This window comes from Cajanus cajan, chromosome 11, assembly GCF_000230855.2.
Source record: "Cajanus cajan strain Asha chromosome 11, NIPB_CcT2T_4, whole genome shotgun sequence".
NCBI lineage: Eukaryota > Viridiplantae > Streptophyta > Magnoliopsida > Fabales > Fabaceae > Cajanus > Cajanus cajan.
Window position 1 is genome coordinate 38,639,078 of NC_138527.1, and position 27,687 is coordinate 38,666,764.

Here is a 27,687-nt window from a genome sequence, read left to right on the forward strand (position 1 = left end):
ATTTTATTCCTCTAATTTTAAATAAGTTGCAAAAAATTATAAAGTGATACTTAAATATTTCTTCAAACAAAAAGAGAAAAAGAAAAAATTATTACTCTATTTATAAGACAATTGTATTTTATAAAAATAAGTAATTTTAAAAATTTTACTATAAAAAAATATTTTTCAAAATTATTATATTTTTTAATAAAATTAATAAAGAATATTGGTTTAATTGCATTTTTTATCCCTCAAGTATTACAATTGTGCAGTTTTGATCCACAAGATTTTAATTGGGTAATTTTAGTCCTTAAAGAATTGCAATTCGCGATTTTGGTCCTTCAATTTTTAATTGAACAATTTTAGTCCCTCGAATATCATAATAGTACGATTTTAGTTTCTCCTATTAAAAATTAATAATAAATATATATCATTTGATACAATAAAAAATTATAATATACGGTAATTTAAATAAGCAAACAATTATATAGTTTTAAAACATTATATATATATATTAAAATTTTAAAATTATTAAATTTTTAATGAGAAAGACAAAAATTGCACAATTATGATATTTGAGAGATTAAAATTGTTCAATTAAAAATTGTGAGACTAAAATTACACAACTAAAATCTTTTAAGGACTGAAATTACTCAATTAAAATCTTAGGGATCAAAATTGCATAATTATAATACTTGAGCGATCAAAAACACAATTAAGCAAAGAATATTCTATTCTCAATTTTGGAACGGGCCGTTCTGAATCCAGAACGGCCCGTTCTGAAACCAGAACGGCCCGTTCTGTTTTCAGAACGGCCCGTTCTGAAAACAGAACGGCTCGTCCTACTGCACTGGTGGTGTGTTAATTTTCGCATCTGGAACGGCCTGTTTCAATTGCAAAATTAACACACGAAGAGTGCAACCAGAACGGCCCGTTCTGGTTTCAGAACGGGCCGTTCTGGGTCCAGGTGTTTTCAAAAAAATGTCATCCACGTGGCATCCACGTATGCATCTACGTGGCATTCACATGCCCAAAAGTTAACTCCGTTTAAATAATTTGGACGGAAGTCCCACATTGAAACCAATTAATTAAAATGGGACTAAATTAAAACCAATTAATTAATTTGGGACCAAATTGAGACCAAAAATAAAAGTGGGACTACATTGAAACAAAAAAAGATTATAAGGGACCAAAATAGGGTTTTGGCATATGTTTTTTAACTCATTTTTCCCTAATTAGAACTCTTTGGATGATAATTGACAAGAATATATGCTAACGAATCGTCATAATAGTTATAAATAAATGACCTAAAATATTAGCCATATTATTTATGCTTCGTATGTTCTTATAATTAATGAAATATGGACCAAGCAACTCTTTGGTGATTTTGCAACTCATGGTTCTCAACTCATAAGTTTTAAATGTTTTATTGAGTATATCTAAATCAAGTTATTTGATGTTATTCTTTATTTCTCATCTATTTCATAAGACAATATCGTTCCCATTTTATTGCTCTATCTCACTTTATATACATTTTATATATTTTTTAAGTTTACATGTTATTATGATTTAACTATGATCTTATATTACCAATAGTTGTTATAGATAACATTCGTGTTGTATAATGAAGTATGGGCTTGCATAATAAAAATAGTTCAATCCTACACACAAACAAACATACACACACATCAGTTCATATAATTCGATGAACATACATACTCGTTAGTTTGATCATTGACATAATGAAACTAATATCTGGATCAAATCAATGACTAATTAAATCTAACTAAGTTATAGAACAACTTTATAGACTATGGAATGAATTAATTGTTAATTGCGACTAAAAATATTTTTAATTAAATTTTCATTTTCGTTCTTTTTTATTTTATTTCCTTATCCAGACTAATAAGTAATAGAAAAAATGCATATATTCAAAACATGGATAAAATCATTTCACGTTCCCTTGTATGTAACGATGTAATGTTGGGAAAAACCTATATCCTAAATATATATATATATATATATATAATAAAAATAAAAGGAATTATACACAACGATATACACTGGCATTATAAAATATTTACATTATTATATGATAAGAAACATCTAAATTATTTATAATAGATTTATTAACTTTATTAATAATTATATTTTCTTTTTGACAGATAATAATCATCTTATAATTCATTCCTAACACGATTTCTAATTGGTTAACATTGTGTAAAAAGTTTAAGCACTTCAATACATACGTAACATACCCGTTAAACTCGTTAAAATATGAAAAACAATCTCATTTGTTCGAATTACCAATAACCCCCACGTAATCTCAAGTGAAAGCAAAAGCCAGCATAAATTCCATCAATTTAGCGAAACACTACTAGCGGACGGTGCAATCTCTTGCGATTTCTATTTTCTTTCATGTCACTCTTTTATCCTTTTCTTTCTATTCAAATAATGAAGATTTTCTCTATTCTATTTTATTTTCTTATTAGAAGCTAAAAAGTAGGAAAAGATTAGCATGTTCGAGAATGATGACTATTACCAATTAATAACCTAAAGACTAAAGCAGTGGTATGAGCTCCCTTCACTTCCCGTCAAAGAAAAACTATGAATAAAACCCTATAATATTTTTGCTCAGATCAATCAGCGGGACCTTGGATCATTGCAAACTTCCATCTCCGCTTCTCAACACCCAAACAGAACCTTTTGAGACACATAACTCACTCATCACCTGAAATTGTGTTTAAGAAAATAGACAAACAAAACGGTTAGAATAATAAGCAATATATATTAACCCACAAAGGGGAAAACACCATTAAATTTAAGAATGACTTCGCAACATTTATTTGCGCTCACACCGTGTCAAGATCATATTATCTGATTTCAATTTATATGGCTACGCAGGCGACATTCATTCTACTTTTTTATATTGTTTAAAGCAATTAATCAAAGTCTGAAGCAACTACACGTTTTAGGTGGTGCGAGGTTCCCCCCCTTGTTTCTACCTTAGCTATTTTACATCCTTTCCATGTTCCAGTACTCAATGTTCGATTGTTAACAATAAACAATATATGCATTAACCCTGCCCATTAACAATAGATGCATGCGTAGGATGCATGAGTATATTGAATAATGGAATAAAACTTGATAGCTTTATACATTGGAATTTTTTTCAAAATTAATAGTGGATCTGTTACAGGATATTAATCCATTGAAATTAGTTAGTTGGGTGGTTGGTTAGGAATGATTGTTAGTAGTTAATTACCTCTAATAAAGCTCTACAGATAGAGCTCAAAGCCCCTCTCATTTGTATTTTTATTCAATCAATCAATCATACAATAATTTTCTATGATACAAATAGAGCTCAAACATGCAACATATTATCAGCCGCGATCAACTCGTAGCTATAAGCACTGAAAAGCTTTCAATGTTACATGGTACAATACTACGAAGTTTAAGGGCTTAAAATGCAATTCAATTTGTGTAAACTTCTCACGAAATCAACATGTCAGCATAGAGCCTAGAAGTACTTAAGGATACTACTAGTGAAATCTGGAAACCTTGCTTGTCCCTAAAAAAATGGAAATAAGAGTATTGATGATAATAGTGTTCTGGCTCAAGATTCAGCTACTCTACCCCTTGTCAATCTTCCTTACAATTTGAAACCTACTCCCCTAATCACCAAGCTTTTATTTTTTCTTGTAAAAAAACAAATTTATAGAATTCAATCCTCCGTCTAAAGAAAATTATTTTGCCAGGACAGTAGTATTAAATAGAACGAACACAAATTAACAGCTCAAATCAGTAGGTCCCGGACTATTTTGTACATTATGTATCGTTCTAGTTCATAATCTATTGGACACTTGATGGCTACTTTCTTATTGAACACTTAGTTTGGGGATTTTGGTTTGACTTAAGTGTGGGTATTCTACTCTAGAAGAGCTTCTGCTAGTTACATTTAAAGGCTTCAGCAATAAGGAGGTAAAAGACTGAAGTTTTGCAATTGCAGGCCATTTGGCTACAGCTGTATGATTGCATCTTAAAAGGTACCTCACTGCCCCCAATACATTATAGGACTTGGCTGTACTTACGATCATTCTTAATTAAAGGAAGTTGACACTTCTGGCATGTATAGAGATTGGGCAGTATTGTATCACCTTTTTTTTTCTTTGGCTCATTGTGTCTGAAGATTACTTGCAAGAATTGGTCTAGAATAGAAAACCCATTTGCTAGAAATCACAAGAAAAACAAGGAACAGAAAGAAGACAAACCCATCATAAAAAACAGCCTATCACCTACATATATGATCCTCATTCAGAATAATTCCCAAAAAACATCTATAAAGTTATTGCTAATATTTCATGACACTTGTCCTATATGTATTTGCTAGTTTATAATATAGTTACTGCATTTTTATGTAATTAGCGGTGAAATTATCTATTCAATGTAAATCTTCAACCATAACTAGAGTGAAATCAGTTGAAACATTATGAGCCTTTATCAAAAGGCATATAAGGCTTGTGCGTGGACCTTAATCAGGGAAAACACTGATAAAATTGAGATACAAATTACGAAGTGCTCATGAAAAAGATCAAATTACCTTGATATATTCACTGTTAGTAACCTCCCTACTGAGTTTTCTCCTTGCAGCTTCAAGTATCTCGGCCTTCTTCAGCTTGGCCTGGGACCCCATTCCACGAAACAAATCAATTACAACATCTCTGCAAAGACCAATACAGTCATGAGAATTATATAACAAATGGAATGTGCTACTTGTTTTTAAAATTCGTTGACCACCCATGGAGTTAAAACAATGTTCTCTTTTACTTTTGGGGGTGGGGTGGGGAAGAGAAAAAACACCTGAATGGTTCATCTTGTGATGATTTCAACACATAATAACCATGGATATCACATGCAACTTCACTGATGACAGCCTTCAACTCGTTATCTGGACCATCAAGACTATGAGCTGCATCCACAGCAATTTTAGAATCTCCCTTCGAAAGCATAGTTTTGGAAACTGCCATTTCACGCAATCCTTGGCATATCATTTGGAAGCTGCCAAGATAAATATAAACAGCATAAGACAACTGTCATCCCATGATGGACCAAATTCACTTCAAGGTAATGTCAATTGGCAGAGATTTTTCCCCGCTCCATCTCCCTCACCCTAACTAAGAATGATTCAGTAAGTGGTCAGAAAGATGCATATCCCTGAGAAGAATTTTCAAGGACTAGCATCAGTGGCAAAGATTGCTGGATTGGTATTTGAACCTATCCCATTCTAAACCAGATTTAATCAAATAACTAATTGTCATGAATAATTTTGTTTCTAAAGGAAACCATCACAGCCTTTTACCTGCCAAAGAAATAATTTTAGAGCAGAACATGCCCAGACCCATAGCCCCCTCATTTCTGCAGCACAAATCCCTATTAATAAGATTATATCTCTTCATATCACCCACCCTTGTCCACAATAAATCCCTAAATATCTTCTCTATTACTCTTTAAAACAAAAGTTTCAATTAACAAGACATTGGAATCAGATATGAAACATTTTTTTTTTATAAAAGAATATTAGCTCAAAAGATGTCTTCTATTCCTTAGCAAAAAAATCAAAGAACCATCAAAAGCATGGTCCGAGACTATGATTTCCAGCCAAAAGCACCACAGCCCTGATATGCAGCACAGTTCTATGGGGCTTAACAGTCCCTCCTTTATAGAAATTGTTTCAAAATTCTCAACGCCACATGGGACTTGGTTACATGTTCAATGGGTGTGAGCACAGACACCACCTCATGATCTCAGTGTCTTGCCAAAAATACAATTTGTTACAAAAAAAAATCAAGTTAGGCATAGTGCATTGTGTCTGTATACCCCCAAATGGATGAATAGCCTATAGCATGATGAAATACAAAACAAATGAATAAATTAAAATCTAGAGAACATCTATACAACACAGGACAATGACATACAACATTTTAACAAAACAAGACACAACACAACTATATATAATGCAATAAATAAAATTAACATATATCACAAATCTAAGATAAAAAGAAAGAACTGATATTTTAAAAAAGAAAAACGTATGCATACAAAAAGTATCAAGTATTGACAAATGTGAAGCACAAGTTTTGAAATATGAGAGCTTTGTAAAGTAATATGAAGTTAACCACCAATATTTGTGCTTCCAAAAACTATCTCAATAATCATCTGAAAACGGGAACTCACCAAAGGATAGATGTTTATAACCATACCTGCAAACTTTGTGAGTCTGAAAAAGTTTCTTGAGAGCAATTGGCAGAGCATGTCGGGTCTCATTTGACATGGTCATTCTCCCAGGAGGCACTCGACCCAGACTTGATATCCGTTGATCAGAACTTTCTGATTTAATAAGCTCATTGTTCACACCTTGGTTTGCTACAGCATTTTTTCCAATTTTACGTTTCCCTGCATTAGAAGCATAACCAGATAACTGTTCCAAACCTTTGAAAAGTTCTTCCTGTTTTTCAACAATATTTGGATACTGCTTTTTGAATGACTCATCAGGAAGCTCTCTGAACTTCCAGTGAGGAACTGATTGTCCAGTAGATTTACTAAGATCATATCTTTCCAAGCCAAATATCTTTAGGAAGTTCTTCACATGAGTACCAACTTCACCTCGAACATTCACATCAGAAGACTGAACTTTCAAATTCTTGCTAAACAATAGTAGGGCATAATCTCTGGAAAAAGTTTCCACACCACCGTGAGGATAGAGCAATGAACTTTTTGCAGTCCATAGTCCCCAAATCAATACTGCATGCTGCTGCAGGAATCTTAGAAGTTCCTCCTCAGAGTATTCAGGAGCAAAGTGCTTAATAGCACTGAAACGATGAAGTGGACGACTCTGTCATAAAGGGCTCTGTTAGACATGTCATAAAAAATAGCACACAGAAACATGAATCAGAATAGAAGATTACAGCATTATTTGATCCTTGTAGCCAACCCCACCACAAAGGAAAAGGCTTCTGGTGGTGGTGACTTTGCTCAGTTGGACCATAGTTGAGAAAATTAAGACCAGAAATGTGAGAATTACACTTTATTTATAACACATACAGAAGAGAAGAAAACAACAAATCCTTTAATAACTCATCTAAACAGGGACGTATTATCAATGGATATTCTAACACGTGTTAAATATATACATAACAATGACATATTTCCTATAAACCTTGTAGCATCCAGGTAAAATAAAAACACTTTTCATATAGAAAGCAGAAAGCTCAGTGTTTGACATCTTGTGAATGAGCAACTTGGTGCATATGTCCAGGTTATTTGTTGATAAGTATGTTCACTAATAACTTAGCAGTTAACATACACTTATAAAACAGCAGAATTGAATTGGGAATAGAAAATATGTGGTCAAAAATGTAGTCAACTATAAGCAAGCACAAGTATATAGGATTAGGAAGCAAGATGAAGAACCTTATTGGATCTAAATGCCCCTTTCTCAAACAAAGAAATCAAACTCAAACAAACAATGTTACAAACCTCAAGCATTTTCTTAAGCCGTTCTTCAATAGGCAATGATAGAAGATCCCTGAAATTACATAAACACACACATGATACTCAAAATTATAAGAAGGCAATAGTACAAAGTACAAACCAATAAACAAAATCGATATAGCATTAAAGAACTATAAGCATACTACCAAGAAGTGGGCAGAAACAAGGAGAGAAAGAATATCACACAAAAAAATAGACAGAAACAGACACATTTGCTGATACGGAAGGAAAAAAGAGTGACAGTCCTACCCACAACATCTAATGGCAAATCAATAATCAGAAGTAAGGACCAAAAAATAAATAAACTTGACATTAAAGGAAGACAGTACCTTTTAGAAGGACCCTTTGGTAAATTGTTGCTGCTCACTCCAGGACACAGTGCATCAACATAATCATCCCTTGAATCAAAGATTTACAAACTTGCCAAATTTAGTAATCTACAAAAACATAAGAGTAAAAGGACAACAGGACATATTCTTACGCTCTCATTGTAAAGTTTATGGGAGAACTTTCTTGTACCACCATTTGCTGCAGATATCTAGAGGAGATATCACTATTAGAGGTGTGGTACTTTAGAGGAACCCAGCGCTGCATATAATATAGAAACCAAAAAACTGTGATTAGAACGGGAGGGAAAAATAAACAAAATGATGTTAAGAAACAAAATCACCATTAAGAAACTCATTTGGCAGAAAATGCAAATATATGGAACTAATTCATATTCCAAATAACATGTTTTTCATCCATGCACATGTATATTACAATTCATTTCATTCAAAAAGCTAAAAATTAACATATGACATGGCAAGCACTTCCACAGAAGTTCATTAAGGTTTCTAATTGTTGCATCAGAAGCAGTAATCCTTTAATGCCAACTTTTTACTCAATAGATATTATTAATTATTCTCACTCTCTGGAGAAAGCACTCAAAATAACCATCTTCCTAATCCTACATTCATTCTTTATACCTATAACTGTAAATTTTTTTATTGAAGTTGTTAGAATATATGAAATATTTTATCATAATTTAGAAGGTCTTGCATTATCCACCAGGATTGATTTCCCTATTTCTTACTATCTCTTAGGATTGGTTATCATATTCTTGAGTGAACCGCATTTAGTTGGAAATACTCTTTGTAATCATTGTTTGATTAGAAAAACTTGTTCAGTGAAGAGGTTCATTCTTTCTCTCGATATCACACCTAGGATCGAGACATTTGTAAATTTTCCTATAAAACATGCAAAGAGTAGCAGCAATCTCGAAATGTTCCATATGTTTACAATAGAAGCATGGTGGCTACTGGCCACTTACCATAACCACCTTTTCCATGACCACATTCTGATCCTCCACAATCACCAAATGTAAAAAAAAATGCAAATTTTCTTTGAGTCCAACTTGGATGTTTGAAAAGTCAAAATAAACAACAATCAATAAGCTCTCCCACAATAGGGATGTTTGAGTATGTTAGGATTTGAATTTAAACATTTATCAATATCCTTGTGAAGGCCAAGGAAAACAAACACTGTATAGATGGGGGCCTAATTTATCCAGCAATTTTTAGTCAAAATCATTTTAATTTGCAGGATGATGGTTTGGGCCTTGTTCAAATAAGAAAATTAAACCATGATCATTTGGAGGTTCTAAATTATAGAGTACTAGTAAGCCATAGATATTGGATATTATTAGAATAAACACTCCTAGATGTTTACTAAATCTCATAACAAGGGTTAGTGGACCAAGAGAACTTGATCATCGGCTTGCCATAGCAAAGACACTAATTGATAGTCTATTTTCTTCCATTCCCTTCTAAGAGAAGCATCAATAGCTTCAGCTTTGGATGTCAAATGTATAGAAAGTCCCAGTTTGAGGAACCTAACTTCAACAGCTGAGCACCAATCCAGATAATTGTTGCCATTAAGCTTAACAGAGATAATTGACAAAGCTCCAGCGAAAGCAAAAAAGAGAAGGGGCATTTTGAGTTTTGTTAAAAGACATGAATTATGGGAGGAGCATATTTTGTGTTTCAGACCCATTACACAGATCAAGGAGAATGCGGAAGGTGACCCTCAGAACAAACTCAGAAGGGCAACAACAAGCAGAATGCAGCCACCAGTAATGAATTCCGACAATGAGAAGACAATGCCCTAGAAAAGGGCAAAATGGCAGCAGCATGTCGAAGTTTCCCAGCAACAAGACTAAAGGGTCAGGCTGAAACTTCCAATAAGGGAGACAATAGATGAGCCAAGTGTGAGGAACAATGGACTTCCAACAGAAATTTAACCTTGCAGAGGCAGGACAGATGCACAGCAGAAATGAGATTAACACACTCTATCGCTAACTTATGATTTGAGGCAGGAGAGACTATTTATGAGAAAACTCAAAAACACACTCTGCCTAATGATTTATATAAAAATAATTATGCAAAAAAATAATGCAAAATGCAATATATAAGAATAATTAGGCTAATGATTCTAAGTCTATTTGGAATGTGGGACTGATTTCTAATTATGTAATTTCCACAAATAACATAACCCTTGTTATAACCCAAAACTGTTACGTAAATTACATTGCAGAATTAACTACTAGTATACCTCATCACTGTCACCCTTTTGCTCAATAGAAGTTTCTGTCTGCTTATTCTGCAACAGAGAGAATAAATCTATTAGCTAATTGGAAATTGCCAAATAAGCCTTGACAAAATACAAGAAGCATAGAAAAAGAGTACAAGTAGAGATGTTGTGATACTGCAACATGACACTCGAGAAATAAACATCTGATGAGATAGCAAAATATGTCTAATGTCAAGCATAGTTGGCAGAAATGGAACCAAGATGCTGGTGGATAAATATTAAATTTAGCAATTTATGAACAACAAAACCAATGTTCCTAAAAGCATAGAACAGCAACCAAACATTTCTTGCTTTCTTCTTTTTGTTTTGGGAGGGGTGGACTTTGATACATCTTAAAACACATCATCTAAGCATTTTAAAATGTACATGGAAAAATATTAAAAGTCATGCACCTTGCACTTTTGCAGTCTTTCTAAATTGCTATAATTAAATAACACATGCATGAATGAAAGAAATACATGATACCTGCTTCTTTGAAGTAGCAATAGACTTTTCTTCATTTGAGCCCACGGTAGCATTTGCTTCAGCAGAGATAATGTTCTTCCTTTTTGAAACACCAGAATTAAGATGTTGTAATGACGGTCGGAGTTGCACTACTGCATGAATTGGATGCAGGTATAACTGTAACCAAGAAAAAGATAGGCAAATTTACAATCATTTTGCAAATCAAAAAATATACTTGTACATCACAATGAAACAATTCATAAAATCGTCAAGCTCTCAGAAGAAACAAGACACACACACACACACACATATATATATATATATAAAGAAAAAGTCATTGGTAAATGGTAATAGATGCATAATAAGTCTAAAGTCTGAAAAAGTGAAAAATTTTAAAATGCTAATATAATCAGCAATAAGTAAATATAAAGCATATCAAGGTTTATGGGTTAATCATGCATGAATCTAACACATAATAACAAACCCAGTAAGATGTCACAACAGCATGTTCAATTTTTTTTTCTTTTTGTGGTGACATTCCAAGGTTTTTAATTGTATACAAAAGGAGGTGCCAAGTTGATTTCAAGGCATGCTGTGTATTCCTAGTTTTCCCCCTTTTCACTCTTTATTGAAGCATACTTTGTAAAGTACTCCTCACTGCATTAGTTTTTCAACGAACTTTTTACAATAAGAAACACACTAAGTGATTGCTCCTACTTTTCTTCAAGACATGAATAAGATAAATCTCATCCAAAACCAAAAGAAACTCATCCTTATAAGTATTTCCACTGAAAGTCAAGTATCCTAATTTATTGGAATAAGTATTAAATGTACAATAAACTATATCTAACAAGAACAATAATCTTCCATGTTGCAATGGCATGCCTGATACAATGTTGTTCAAGTAATGTATCAACCTGAAGCTAAATTACATATCATAAAAAAGAATGGGAAACATAATTACCTTATCACCCATAAGAAGCCCAACAGCACACCCATTGGCAGGAGATGGCTTCCACTTTGTTGATAAAGTCTGAAGAGAATTAAAAGCATTGCATCATACTTCAAAGGTACACAATATTGCGTTTTTTCTAATACCAAAGGTGCACAAATAAGGCACTCAACTGAAAGCATAAACTTTGAATATTCTTGTTTGTTAAAAGTTTGTCAGGCAATTTAACAAACAAAAAGGTTTAGCATATCAAGGAATAAAAATAGAAATAAGAAACAAAGAATACAACAATAACACCAACCAAGCATTATTGAACCAGATGGAATCAGAAGAATGGATCAAAGTTGAAACAATGCCTTGGGGTCTATAAAATTAGAAAATATACCGTTGATTCAAGTCATAATGTTTTGACAAAAAAATTGTTCATACTTTGGTAGCCTAAAACAACATTTTAAAAACATAGAAAGGCACTTTTCCAGAGTTTTAGTGCTTCATTGCAATATTTCAAAAAACCAATATGCTTTTTGCGAGCAAAGCAGCAGATTTTCTGTTCGTGGATTAGCAAGCTTTTCACAAGCTAAAATTCCATTGCATATCCAATCAAGAAATGATCAGAAACTAACTATGACATATCTAACACTACTACATAAACGTGTTGAAAATTGAAGTGTAACATATATCATGCACCAGTAACATTGTCAAGCTATTAAAATTGCATAATTAAGGCAATTCTAATCCCATCCTTTGTCTCTCCATTTATGCACTAAGGAAGCACCAGGAAGTGTTTATGAGGAGCTCTTTTGGCCTTATGCCAATGGCTTGTAACTCCTATAAACTCTTTTGGGTAAAATGTGTTTTAGGTTCCTCAGGATTTGATCAAAAATGATTTTAAGCCCTACATTTTAAAATTTTTGGTCCGGGTACTTCTAAAATGTGACAGCTTTCGTCCCTCATCCTATACTTCATTTTGTCATAACTAAGGAAAAAATCTGTCACATTTCAAAAATATGACCAAACAGATCTCTGAGATAAACTTAAATTATTTATCATTGACTCACTTGGATAATTGGCTGACTATTTTGTTGAGTGTGGCCCAAAATATATTAAAGTTGAAATAAGGGTAAATTTTGTAAAAAATTTACCAATATAGACTCCGGACAAAGATGAATTATATATCTTGTCCAATGTTGAAACTTGAATTCATAAAGAAGACTAATTGTTTTTTCAAAAAGTTTAATTTTATCCCAAGAAGTTAAAATGAAGGAGTCATGTAGCCTTTGTTATTGTGTATTTAACAAATCACCATGTTATTTTATTTTCACTTATTGTAAAACAACAGGAATGCACAATTGTTGTATTGCTGATATTAGAGGCAATCACAGCGGTAAATAAGGAACACTATTGAGTTAACATGGTAAGAGATAATGAACAAACCTGCTTCGTGTAGTTGTATTTGTTGGCAAACTCTTTGTCAATATTAGGTGAATCAAGATCGATAGGTAAATCAATTTCCACTTCAGAACTACTAGGCTTCAACCTTACCTACACAATTAAAAAAAAAAAAAAAAACAACAATAACACCAACACCAACACCAACTTAACATGATTCCCCCTTTCTCCTCCTAAAGAACTACTCATAAACTTACCTCTGTGCCTTGCTCATCATCTAATTCATACGGTCGCCAAGAAGGTCTTAATGGATACTGCAAAACGTATAACTAAAACCAACAAAGAAAAATTAGACACTGAAATTGAAAAAATAAATGCAAAATCAAACACGCAAAATGCAGACCTGAGTCTCGGCATCAATAGAAGGTGAGAAGAAGACATCAATTTCACGCACAACTGTGTCTTCAGCACTATCTACATCCATGGGATCTTCTTGTTCTGGTTCGTCTTGAGTCTCAGATTTAGGTTCAATGTCCATTTTGACAGTGTTGTTGGGTTCAAGCTTAATTTGAGTTGATGCCACGGTTTCCACACCATCTTCATTCTTTTTGACAGTTGTAACGAACTCTTGTGGCTCTGGTTTGCAGATGGAGGGTTGGGGTTGGGGTTCTGGTTTGGGTGCAGGTTCCGATTTCGGTTTGGGTTTGAGCTTAGATGATTTTGGCGCGAACTTGGAGACTCGAGCAGGGGCCTTGGCCAGCTCTTCTAAGTCGTCCAAGTCCATAACCTCTCTCTGCCGCTCTGTGTTGAAGGTTTTTGGCGAGGTTTTGAGTTCGTAGACTCTTGTGCTTCTGATATGCACGCAGGCACTTTATGACACGGTCTCTGTAAATTTATTTTTTGAAAATCATGTCAATATTTCGTTCGTATAAATTTCAATAAAACTCATCCAAAAAGAAGTCCCAAAAAAATGAATTACCCAACAGCCAAATGCAAATGACAAACATGTATGAAAAACTAATGCATGATTGAACCAGTGTTTTAAAAATTAGAGTGATGATGAATTGCTACTAATTAAACCACATAATCCAATTTCTATTAATTTTTTTATAAAAATATTCATGTCATACTTACAAATTCAATAAAATTCATATCATACATTAAAAAATACTATAAAAAAAATACACAAAAGCAACTGCTGGTGCCAAACATGTATGAAAAAATTACTACTATGAATGCCAAAATTAAATAATTACAGTGCAATAGAGCAGCCAACATGAAATGGCGAATGCGGAGTACTAACCTGAGTGTGGAGTGCGGCGAGCGCAACGCAAACAACAGGAAGCGGAGGGCTTCCGACGCAGGCGGGCTTGAGCGGAGGTCGCTTGTGCGAGGTCGACGCGAACAGGAAGGGGCTTGGCTACCGCGGCAGCGTTGCCAACGCTAACGGCGGTGGGCCGACGGCTTCGTAAGGGTCAGGCCGTCAGGGAGTAGGTTCCGTGACGTTACCGGAAAAATCAAAGCAATGGGAGTCGGGCTCTTAGGTTTCTGCAGAGTAAGGTTTGTGGTTTTGAGAACGAGGGAAGCTTTTGATTTATTAGCTTTATATATAAAATGCAATCAATACCTCAAAAAAATTATAACAGATTCTTAGAAAATTAACTTTATATTTAATTTAATTTTTATTTATCGTAAATATTTACAAATTATATTTTAATATTTTTTAAATTAATTATTAAAAAATAAAAATATTTGTATATTATAAATTAAAAATATGATTTATATATTTAAATAATTAAATTATTTAAATTTAAATATAACTTATATATTTAAATATAATATTATTTATATAGATAACTTATCAAAGATTTTAGTTATATATAACCATATATAAAAGCGATATAATATTTTCGTATACTTATTTTTAGGATATTTTTATTTTTTATTTATTTTGATGATTCCACGATCTTCTTTTAATATAGGATAATTTAATAATTTTATTTGTCCAAAACGATTTTTTCTTTAATAAATTATAATTTTTTTTTGTAGTTTTGTAACTTCCACACACATTATTCATAATTTACTTATGCAATTTTATAACTTCCATATACGATATTCATAAGACAATTCTATAGTTTTATAAATTACACAATATTCACAATACATGAAATATCTTTATTTTGCTAGTATAATAATAATGAGAAAGATATTTTTTAGTTTAGTATGATTCATAATCAAATTAAATAAATTATAAGATTTTTTTTTAGAAGAAGAGACTTTACTCGACTCATTAATAATTTTCATATAATACAATAAGGGATATGACTAAAATCAAAAAGATTAGCATTACCATCAACTACCTTAGCAAGATTATGAACAACTGAGTCTGTTAATTTGGAAATGAAACTAACATTACAGCTTGGTAAATCTAACTAAAGGGCTCTAAGTTTACAAACGATGTAGATTCCTCATAAAAGGAAGTCTAGGATATGTCCCCTTGTTTGGCAAGCATATCACATATCTAGCACTTGTGAAAAATTATCTTTTGTGGGAGTTGAAGAGGAAGAGAGAGTTATAGATTTGAGAACAAATACTTTTTGAAAAGAGAGAGAATGATGAAATCATGCTAAAGGGTGTCATCAAAAAAGAGTTTAGAGGACTGAGAAAGATAATAAGTGCCTAAAATGATTGGACTCATGTCAAGGTTAACGGGCCTTAACTCATCTTGAACTTTGGGTCATTAAATATATTAACCCAACACCTTTTATATACTTGTACATATTTTCTTTGTGACCTCTTATATATCAGTCATTTTCCAAAAACCTAATCAAATTGGAGTTTTTTGATACTTTGAATCTTTATTGAATCTTACACGACATAAAACAAATGTTTAAGTAAAATTTTCATCATTCATTTATAAACTAACTAATTTACATAATCTTTTGACTTTTGTAATAGCTTAGGAGTAAAACACATATTTCTTTCAAAATTAGTTAAATAAGTGTCAAAAAAGTTAAGTTATTTTGATAAAATTGACACTTATCAGTATACACCTCCATTAATCAAATTAACTCACATTGTTAACTATCAAAATCTTATCCATCACCTAAACTATTTCTCAAATCCACGCCACAACAATAACTCCCCTGTTTTTAACGTTCCTACATTCAATCAAATTCAACAATTAGCACTCTGTTTCTAAAAACTATTAGAGATACCATAGCTATGTTTGGTCATCAATTAGGCATAAATAAATTTCCCAACTACTTCTAAGAAAATTCAACTATATTTTATACTACTTTTAAAATATTTTTTCAACCTATGGCACTACAAACCAACATCATTTGTTTCAATCCCTATTTTCACATGAGAAAATTATGATTTTCCTACTGTCAAAATGAAGACATGTTTTTTGCTCTCAAAATTTATGGGACATTATAAAAGATGGATTTATTATTCTAAAAGATTCTTTAACTTTTACAACAACTTCTAGGAAGGAGTTAAAGGGAAACAAATAGAAAGATTCAAGGGCTTTATTTGTTTCTCAACAAGCATTTGATGATACAATTTTTTCAATAATGATGGGTGTCACAAGTACAAAGGAAGCTTGGAACACGATACAATAAAAGTTTAAAGGAAGTAATGAGGTACATAACGTTAAACTTCATTTTCTAAGACGTGAGTTTGAATTAAGAAAAATTAAAGAGTATGAGACCATAAAAGACTACTATTCTATAATAAAAAGAAATAGTTGGTCAAGTGAGGGCTTGTGGGGAAAATATTTTTGACAAAAAAGTTGTTGAAAAAATTTAAATTTTTATTCCCCATAAATATGATGCAATTGCGAAAACAATTGAACAAATAAAAGATTTGTCTATGTTATTAGTAGTAACACAACTAATGAACTCTCTTAATGCCTATGAACAAAGATCGAAGTGACATGAAGAAGACTCTATCAAAATGTCTTTCGATCAAAGTTAAAATTATAGTCTCAAAATAAAGTATATATGGAGGAAATAAAAGCACTAGAGAAATTTTTATAAATGAAGAAAAACCAATATAGTATGTTTAGATGGGAAATTTAAATGGAGTAATTTATTTATTTGAATGATTTCAAATTTTTTGAGGTGAAATACCTTGTTTGGATGGAGAATTTATAAGGAATTTGAAATTCAAGTATTTGTGAAATTCCTTAAAATAGAAGAATTTCAAATTCTCCAAAAAAAGTAAGAATTTGAAATTCCTCATTTTTTTTCTTCTTATTTCACTTATATATTTTATCTTATCTCTTATCTCTTCATGTTTTTAATTATTGAATATTCAAAAATATTTTTAAATTTATTAAATATTATCTAATATTAATTTTTAAAATTATTAAATATTTAAAAATTAACTAATATTTTTTTTTATAAAATTTAATTTAAAAATCTCAACATATAAATATATTTTTAAAATAAATTTTACCATGGTGGAATCAAATTATCATATTCAACTCAACAATTTAAAATTTGAGAAATTTGAATTGACTTATCCAAACAAAATATTTTAAGAATGATAAAAATTGAAATTAAAGTAATTCAAATACCAAGAATTTAAAATTCTTTAAATTTGTAAAATTCTTCATCTAAACACACTAATAAGGTTTTCTAAGGCCAATCAAGGAAAATATCCTCCATGTGGCATCTGTAAAAAGACAAGTCACTCAAAAAAAGATTGTTGGCATCATGAAAAATCTAAATGTCAACATTGTAAAAAAAATTGGACACGTGGGAAAAAGCCGCAACAAAATCCAACAACAAACAAATTTTTACCAAAGAGCAAGACAATGAGCAACATCTTTTCTATGTTACTCGATATTCCAATGATAAATCAAAAGGGAAATGGTACCTGGATAGCAGGTGCAGTAATCACGTGGCTAATAATCAAAGCATCTTCAAAGAAATTGATGACTCTATTAAAGTTCAAGTACGATTGGGAAATAACACTATGATAGAGTCAAAAGGTAAAGGCACTATCATGGTAGAGACCAAGACAGGTGCAAGACTCGTTAATGTTGCTTTACTTGTTCCTAATCTTAAAGAAAAACTATTGAGCATTCTCCAAATGATGGAGAAAGGTCATGCTTTTCACTTTAAAAGAAATATATGTGCTATCTAATATGACAAAAGGTGAGATAACTCAAGTTAAAATGGAAAAGGGAAATAGAGGTTTTCCAATAAATTTCAAATATACTACTAACATCGTCATGAAAATGCAAGTTAGTGATTCATGGTTATGGCATCAAAGATTTGGTCACTTCAAGTCTTAAAGTTGCTATATCAAAAGAATGTGGCGCAGATCTTCTAGCTTTTAGGGAAAAAAATATGAAGCATGTGAAAGATGTCTTATGGGAAAGCAACACAAACTATTGTTTTACCATAAAAGTCTGAAGAGCAAAAGATTTACTGGAGTTGATCCACATTGGCATTTGTAGATTGATGAGGATACCATCACTTTACAACAATAGGTACTTCATCCTTTTTACATGACTTTTCTATAATGACATGGTCTACTTCCTTAAAGAAAGAATATAAGTTTTTGGAATCTTCAAGAAGTTTAAAGCTCTCGTGGAGAAGTAATGTGAAAAATATATAAAAGTACTTAGAAGTGATCAAGACAAAGAATACAACTCACACAATTTTGACAAGTTCTTTGAAGATAAAGGTATTAAGCAACAATTTACAGTTGCATATTTTATGCAACTAAGTGGTGTCTTAAAGAGAAAAAATTGCACAATCATGGAAATGGTAAGATCAATGCTAAAGCATTTTTTGGGCCTAGTCTACACTACAATTTATATACAAAGTAGATGTTTAACCAAGACAATATAAGGCAAGACTTCTATTGAAGTTTTGAGTGAAAGAAATTCATCAATTAAACATCTAAGAGTATTTGGATTTATCCACTACATACATGTTCCAGATCAAAAGAGACACAAGCTTGAAAGCAATACTATATGAGAAATATTATTGGGATATAGCACCGAATTAAAAGGCTATCGAGTTTATAATATACAAATAATTTTTTTTAAAAAAGATAACTTTATAATATAAGAAAATAAAGTTACTATACTAAACCTTGAAACCTAAAATCCTAAATCTCTAAATTCAAAATATAAAATATTTTTTAATTTATCAAATTATCTAAAAATTTGGAATTAAAATTTTTAAATATGTTGATTAAAAAAAGCTAAAATAATTAAGAAATTTATAAATCATCTTCACCATTGCACCATTTGTCAATCAACTTATTTATGAGAAAATTGATTTTTTTATTTATAAATAAGTATACTTTAAATATGCATGAAAATACAAGTGAGACGTTTGAATGTATAGATACGTTATTTTCCAAAATATAGACTAGATGCTCATTTACTAAATTTAATAATGAGTTTAATATATATTTATACAACATCAGATGTCCTATACACTAGCATTTTCATATTTGCACTTCATATCTCCGATCTTTACATTTTTTTCTTAAAATTTGACTGCCATTAGAGTTTTGATTGGGAGTTGTTTTTTTTTTTTTTAGCTTTTTTTTAATCTTATAATAATCTTATCTAAATTGGCAAATTTAAATATACTCTATGGTAAAGTAGGATTTATAAGTTTTTGAATTACTCTTTATTATTTTTAGCTATGCATTAATTATTACATGTATAATCACACCTTGATAAATTCAAATATACTAGTTATTTGTCATGTAATTCTACATATCTGAATTATCTTATCTATAACAAAAATATGATGTTGTTGTGTACATGTCTAAAGCGTTCAGTCGAAAGTTTAACTATTATATATAAGTAATTTATTCTTCTTATTGTTTGATATATTTTTATAGTTTAATTTTCATAATAATTAATTGAAGAATACGGTATTCACTACTAGATTTTAATCTTTTAGCAACATTTTCTTGTTTACATTTGTTAAAATGTTACTATATATTAAATAAATGTTATTTTTAACATTTTTTTTAAAATGTCATTATAGATAGAGTAACATTTTTTATTTTAATATTATTCTTTCTAATTGTTTTCAAAATCAAAGTCTCATATCGAGTAAAAAAATTTTACATAAGTTATTTTGCAACATTTTTTTGAAAAATGTTACTATAATTGTTTCTAAAATTAAAGTCTCACATCGAGTCAAAAAAAAAATATTTCTCTTATATCTAATTGTAACTCATAATTAAAGTCTCACATCGAATAAATTAATGACTTATGAAAAGTATATATACTCATATAGTTATATTTAAGATAAATGAAATTTAATATTCTATATATAATTAGTGGTGACTAACTAAAAAAGTCTTTCCCTAAAAACTTAAGGAACTCTTGGAAGTTTAGGAGACATAAAAATATAATAATTGATAGCAATATTTAAATTAAAATTAATTATTATTTTATAAGATTAACAAAATATTGGCAACATCATTAAAATGTTACAAAAATTATTAAAATATTACAAAAATACTATTTTGGTAACATTTAAAAAATGTTACCTAATTATGCAAAAATGTTATTAAAAGTCTTTAGCAACATGGACTATATACAACATTTGATAATATGTTGCTAAAATAAATTAGTAACATTTATACATAATTAAGTAACATTTTTCAAATGTTGCTAAATACCATTTGTGTTTAGTGATTATTCATATTAGTATGGTTTAATTATTTTATAAATAAACTTTTACTACTTGTTTATCTAATTATAAAGAATATAATATTTACATTTTGTATGATATCTTATGCATTTCAAATAAATATTTTTTTATTAGAAGTAGAATATTTTTTTTGTAACATTACAATAATTTATAATATGAATTTATCTGTCCCTAATATAAAATTTTACATTATATTTAATTTTTATGCATTTTTATCTTATTATGTTTATTTCACAAGTAATTATGAAAAAGAAAACTCACTTTATAAACAAAACTTGCAGTTTGTATATCCCATTATTGCTACTTAAGATATGAAAATTAGTAATTTTGTGTTCGCAAGCTATTGTTTGAGTAAGATAGCAAAAATACACCAGATTTATATGCATCAGTAGAACTAAACTATCAAACTTCTTTTGGATTTGTACCCAAAATTTAGAAATTCAAGCATGAAACAGCTACCCAAAATAAAAAAAAAGAAATTAAAATTAATAGATTTAATTATATTTTTTATCTTTTATTTTATTTATTAAATTCATTTTGATATTTTAAATATTTATTTCGATGTTTTATTTTTTAAAATTTGGATGAATTTGATAATTTTAAATAAATGATTGCATTCAATTTTGAGATATAATTTTGAATATTTTTTATTTATTCAATATTTGAAATTCATCTTGTCAGATTTATTTATATAAAAATTATTAAACACAACTAAAGTTCAAATAAAAAAATATTAAAAAATGAAAAAAAATTACATAAAATAAATTAAAAAGATAATTAAATATTTTAAAAATATAATTTTATATTATTTTTTTAATTATTTATGAGACACATTTCTCACATAATTTTTATTATATTTATAATTTTTATAATTTAAATATTAATTAAATATCATAATTTTTCTATAATTAAATTTATTATTGCAAATTTTATATATTGAATTAACTAAAAAATAATTCAAAACTGTGTCACATAATTAAAAATTATTATTATTTTAAAATATCGAATTGATTCAAATATAAAAAAAAAATAAAATAAAAAATAAAATGAATATCTTAAATAAATTTTAAAAATAAAATAAAAAACCAAAAATTCAATTTAACCAAAATATCAATATATTTTTAATTTCTTTTGGTATTATCCAATGTGAGGGACTGACACGTTCAATTCAAATAAGGCCCCGTGCCAATTACCGGTGGAAACAGAGTTACCAGACATTGTTTTATTTTTACTTTTTGTTTCAATTTCATGAGTGACATTTACTTATTTAGGATGAAACATTATGTGTACCATAGCATGGCAACTTTAATAAAGGAATTGTATTTCTAAAGGGGACTCAAGACTCTGTTGGTGGCTGCCTCTCATAAACACGTTTGTCCATCCATGATGATTGCTATGTGATTTTACTGATGTTTATTATCATATCTCAAAATCAGTTGGGTCCCCAGCCATTAGAAAAGGTAAAAGCAAAAGTGGTAGTAACTCTTGAACTATGACTATTTGGTTTAACTTTGTGGTTCAATCACCTTCCTGATTTCCTATTGGGATTTCTTATATACTTTGAGCATTGCAAAAGAACTTATGATTGTTACTAGAATGGGACTAAAGTAAAAGGTAATCGTATCTTTCATCACTATGCCTTTGACATTTGAGCCTCTTCCAGGGCACAACAGCCACCATCAACTTATTGTACCTCTTCACACTTTCCTTTGCTTCCGAAACAACTCACTTCCATGTCGATCTTCCCCTTCTACATTTAGCAAACAAAAGAAACTAGCATGTACCCAAAACAAATCTACACCTGCCACTGCCATCCACTTTTTAATCCTATTGTTATAATTTTTTTTACATCGATTAATTATAAAATTAATATAATATCAAAGTTTATTAATAAATAAAACCAAGTGACCCGTATTTTGACTCATTGATGACCACTGTAAGTGCAATGTAAGGTGTGGCTTACTGTTTGTTAATGCTCCTTAGTTCTTACCCGTGTAAATTGTGATTTCTTTGAAAATGGACCATCTGCTGAAACAGAATTATCATATGTCTAATCAAACATGAAAGTTATTTGCATCCCTAGCTTTTTCCCCGGCCTAAAACAAGTTGCACTAGGTAGTAGTAGTAGAAAAGAAAAGAAAGAAGAAAAAAAAAACATTCAATCTTGAGCTTGCCTTGAGTATGAAGAATGTAGCTACCAAGAGTTGAAGAATGATTACAAAGGGGGGGTCCAGTGTCGAAAGTTGAAACTATGGCCACCTATAGTCGCCATCGCATCTCACAAAAGAAAATGATGGAATTCTCCTTTTTCAAATGTTTTATGTCACACATATACGTGAGCTTCTATAAAGGGTGGTTACATTCACCGTCCAAATTCTCCACTCTTATCCATATCTATATAGTGGAGAAGGAACTTGTAATGAAGTGGTCATTGACATGCTATCGTTTAGGCAGCTTCTGAACTTGTAAGCACAAAAAGCTATGAATATGGAGTGAGTGGTCAAATATAATTGCTAAAATCGAATTCAATCCGAATGCAGAAATATATACTATCTTCATTGGTTTATTAATTAGCCACATATTAAAAGTATTGATAAAATATTTGGCCGAACATGTTGTTATTGTTAACCTTATTATGGTTGACTTTAAGTAAACTAATTTTTCAGAGACTTTGTACCCGTGAAATATTTTGGATTCTGCTTGGAATTTGGAATTTTTTCGAGTAGTCATAGCACGCTCCTTTATTTGGAGAATCGATGAACTTAGCGCTGTCCTAAAATTCTTTTCTTTTGCCGAAAGATCATTGAGGCGATTCATAATTGTGAAGTATTTATTCCACTAAATTATACTTTGATATGCTCTATCTTATGTGTAATATTTATTTTTATTTTAATATTTTAAAATGTTATTTTATTTTTTATCTTATAAATTTAATTCAATTTGATTCTTTTAAAATAATAATTATTTTCAATTTTATGATACGATTTTAAATTACTTTTTGACCAACATAAAATTTGTTTAATTTAATTTATTTTGTATAAAAACTATTAAATTCACCCAATGTTCAAAAAAAAAAAAAGTCATGAGCATAATAAAAATCACTTAAAACGAATTCAACAAATAGTTAACAAAATTTAAAAGATATTGAATTATTTTTTATTTATTTATGAATTTTTTTTAATATTGATTATAGTCATTTTTGTTTAAAAAATGATTAAATTACATAATTTCATATAAGTGGGTAAGTGGGTCTAATTTTAAAATATAAAAAATTAATATAAATTGTACAAATAAGATATAATAATAATAATAATTTAATCCATTCATTCATATCTAATCTCACAATTTTTTTTTTGAAATAGATTAATAGTTAACTCTAATTTTTTACTACTCATGTTTTATCCTAATATAAATATTTTGTAAAGAAAAAAAAAACAATCCTGGGCCTTTTCGTTTTCGTTTAAGATGAAAATGGGGATTAAAATTTTCAATTTCCATTGTAATTAGCTAAATGTACGGGAGTTTCTGCTTTTCTTCTTCCACTTTACGTGCAATAATGCTGAAAATAAAAATAGTGTTGGCCGGTTAGAGTACTTTTTATATTAATCATTGACCATGAAGCTCTGAACAATTTAGCTAAATAATATATAAGAATAACCAAAAAATAATAAGCCTCAGACGCAGTTCATTGTATTCATTTAATTTTTCAACTAATTATATAAATTACGGTTAGTCGGAAATTTCCTCGTACTTAATTGTGACAGAGAAAAAATCCTAATAGTCCATGGCGTGTTGCCTGAAAGAACCACTACAATTAATGGCATGTGATACACAACAACACAAGCAAGACCCGTGTTCATTCTTAGTACTACAGTATCATTTACACACTAACGTTTCCTTGTACAGTTTGAATTTCTCCATCTAAACAAAATAAAAATGAAAAGAATGATGCTGGTTTAATTCTTCGTTCTACCAAAAATAGTTTGATTCCATAATACGAACCCACCACATATGCTAAAAGGACTTTATTGGCATGATTGGATTTGGATATTTATTTCTCTCTGAACGTATCCGATCGGATTAAATGTGAAATTGAATGTGCATATAGCTATGTTGAGTGCTGACTCAAAAGACAGTGATTGGTCCCCTCTTGGGGCTAGAGAGAGGAAGATGAAAACCCTAAGAAACAAATGAAGGGTCCCATGTTTATGCCAAAAATAATGCATCGTTTGAATTGGAAAAGAAAATGCAATCCAAGTCAATGCTAACCATGATGGACACAGTACAGGCAAAAAAAAAATTAAAAAAGGAAATTGAAAAACAAAATTACAACACGTGCCGGCTTTTTTGGTTGTGTTCCAAAATTTCAAGTTTAATAAGCTTTAACTAGTTCGTCCTTATCGTTAAACTTGCTTAGTTTAAACTCATGAATATTCATAAATATTCCTAATCCTTGCTTAGGTGTTAATCACAGTGAAAAATAGTATTGATTAATACGGATGATTATGATGCGTCGAATTTGAATGGCGCATATCAGAGAGCAACCACTGTCTGTGCACTTGGAAAAGGCCAAATACCATGAATTTGGAGTTATTAATAGACTTGAAAAAGACAATTAAACCGATTTGAAAGTTGTAGAACTAAACCCAATTACTTTTAAACTCTATTTAAAAATCGATAAGTATTATCCTTTAGAATAGATAACAAGTATCATCCACTTTTACACATTTAAACTTGATTTTAAAGAGTGAGCCTAGTAAAGAGGAAATTGAAACAACATATATGAGATTTTATGAAATCATGTTATTTATTTATTTATTTTAGAGGAATGTTATGGTTATTATAGTATATATATATATATATATATATATAATTAATATTATGATAATATTATTTTATGTGAAAATGAGAATACTCTTAAATTAAAATAAATATTTTAATTTAATAAATTAGTTAATAGTTTTTAAATGCTAAATAATTGATTTAGACAAAGGAATTTAATGTTCACACAATTTGTTTTTTACATATGTGTTTAAAAACTTTGAAAATTCAATATTAAGTTTTACAAAAATAAATATTGGTCAACTTTTATATATTTTTTAATACAATAAATAACCATAAATAATACTTATAATTTGCAAATAATTGTAAATATTAAATAACTTTAAAAACAAATAATAATCATTATATATAAGATAAAAAGTTGAATGCAAATTTTATAATATATATATATATATATATATATATAATATTGTTATACATTTGAATTAATTTCTTAAATATTAATCATAAATTATGGTGGTTGATGTATACTTTTTTTTTGATAAATTTTTGTCCCATTGTTAATATAATTGTAATTTTAAGATGCAATATTATAAGAATTGTTTTATTTTTGAGTTTAGTTAGTTTTTTTATTTTATTTTAAGTGATTCAACCAATAATGTTTTAGTTATCAATTTTGTCCAATTCTTTTAGGTCAATGATTCCATCGCAGGTCAAATGCATAATCATCAAATTAAATGTCTGAATTAGTCATAGGTTTGATTTCCAGTTCAATCAATCAAACCAGACAATTTAGTTTGAGTCTAATAACACTAATTAAAATAGATAAAATATTAATTAGAAAGATTATAAAAACACTCATGTGAAAGAAAAATTGTTAAAAATGTTTATTTTATATGATTGAATTTTATAACTAGGATTTTAATTTATACAATACATGAGATAAATATTTGTTTATATAACTAAAATTTATAATAAATAGTTTTTAAAAATATATGAATTATATTTAATTAAAATTTGTATAAAATAAATATATTTAACATATATATTATATTTTAAAGTTATAATAAATAATTTATATTATGAGATAAAAAGATTTTTGACTATTGATATTATTTTAATATATAAAATTTCCAGTTCTTTGTAACAATCACTGCACATCCTATTACTTTCCAGTTCTTTGTAATTTTGACTAAATTGTATTTATAAAAAAATTGTCTAAAATAACATTTTCAAATGAAAGGACCAAAGAACCTTTATAAAGTTAAACAGCCTTATAGATTTTTATTTTGTCATATTTTACTTATATAGGACTAAAATGAATAAATTTTTGATGCAGTAACTGAAACATAAAAATTGTACAAGTACATGACTAAATGAGTAATTAGACCTCATCCACTCAAGAAAATAAAAAAGTTTAGAAGAAAAACAAAGAGCTGCAATCAGCAACGGTCAATCACACGAAACCAAGGAAACGTGGCAAATCCACGATGCTTCGGAACACTGAAAAGTTTTCGTTCTCTCGAGAATAAAGTTCTTTGACTTTTTATTTTTTAAAAATAAAAAGTTAAGCTCTTTTTAATGGAAGACTAATGTTTTTTATATGTAAGAATTATGTGATGACAGAATGTTTCAATTTCTTTTCTTCTAAATTACATGAATGATGCATTAAAGATATTTTTGTTTGAATCATACAACACTTTTATGAATAAGAAAACTATCCTATAAATATTTAACATAATTATATATTTAAAATTAGAAGTATTGAAAATTGAATCAATTTAAATAAAAATATTTAAATCAATCCAAAAAATTAAAAATTGATTAAAAAAATCACAAATTACTGATTTAGTTTGGTTTTTAAATTCTAAAAATTACATGATTTAATTTTATTTTTGAGTTGAAATATAAAATCGATCTTAATTAAATCAAATTATCCTTATTTGTAAAAAAAAAATTTCTCAAATTTAAAATATAAGTATACAAAATTGATACATAACATAAAAAAAATGTTTTATAAAATTATAAGATATTAAAAAGTATTTTTTTCTCCAAATATACATTATAATATTTTAAAAGTTTTTATAAAATTGTATGCTATTAAATTGAATTTTAAAATGAATAATTATGAATTATTTATAATAATAAAAATTAATTACTTTTTAAGTAACAAAATATAATATATATATATATATGATAGTTAAAATTGTATTGAAAAAATGCTTTTTTCTTAAATAATAATATAAAAAGTTA

General features: G+C 29.2%; 1 protein-coding gene across 1 annotated transcript; it reads right to left on the reverse strand.

The window, feature by feature from the left end:
* Positions 1–2,255: 2,255 nt before the first annotated feature.
* On the reverse strand, positions 2,256–14,530 carry LOC109801025 (SIN-like family protein). The gene is made up of 14 exons (XM_020361989.3): positions 14,250–14,530; positions 13,350–13,831; positions 13,204–13,275; positions 12,992–13,099; positions 11,570–11,638; positions 10,627–10,782; positions 10,123–10,170; positions 8,012–8,118; positions 7,860–7,928; positions 7,516–7,564; positions 6,240–6,871; positions 4,840–5,037; positions 4,580–4,700; positions 2,256–2,710 (listed from the first exon to the last, which is right to left on the reverse strand). Exons 2-14 carry the CDS (start codon positions 13,728–13,730, stop codon positions 2,639–2,641), a joined length of 2,082 nt encoding a protein of 693 aa, XP_020217578.1. The 5' UTR covers positions 13,731–13,831; positions 14,250–14,530; the 3' UTR covers positions 2,256–2,638.
* Positions 14,531–27,687: the final 13,157 nt, after the last annotated feature.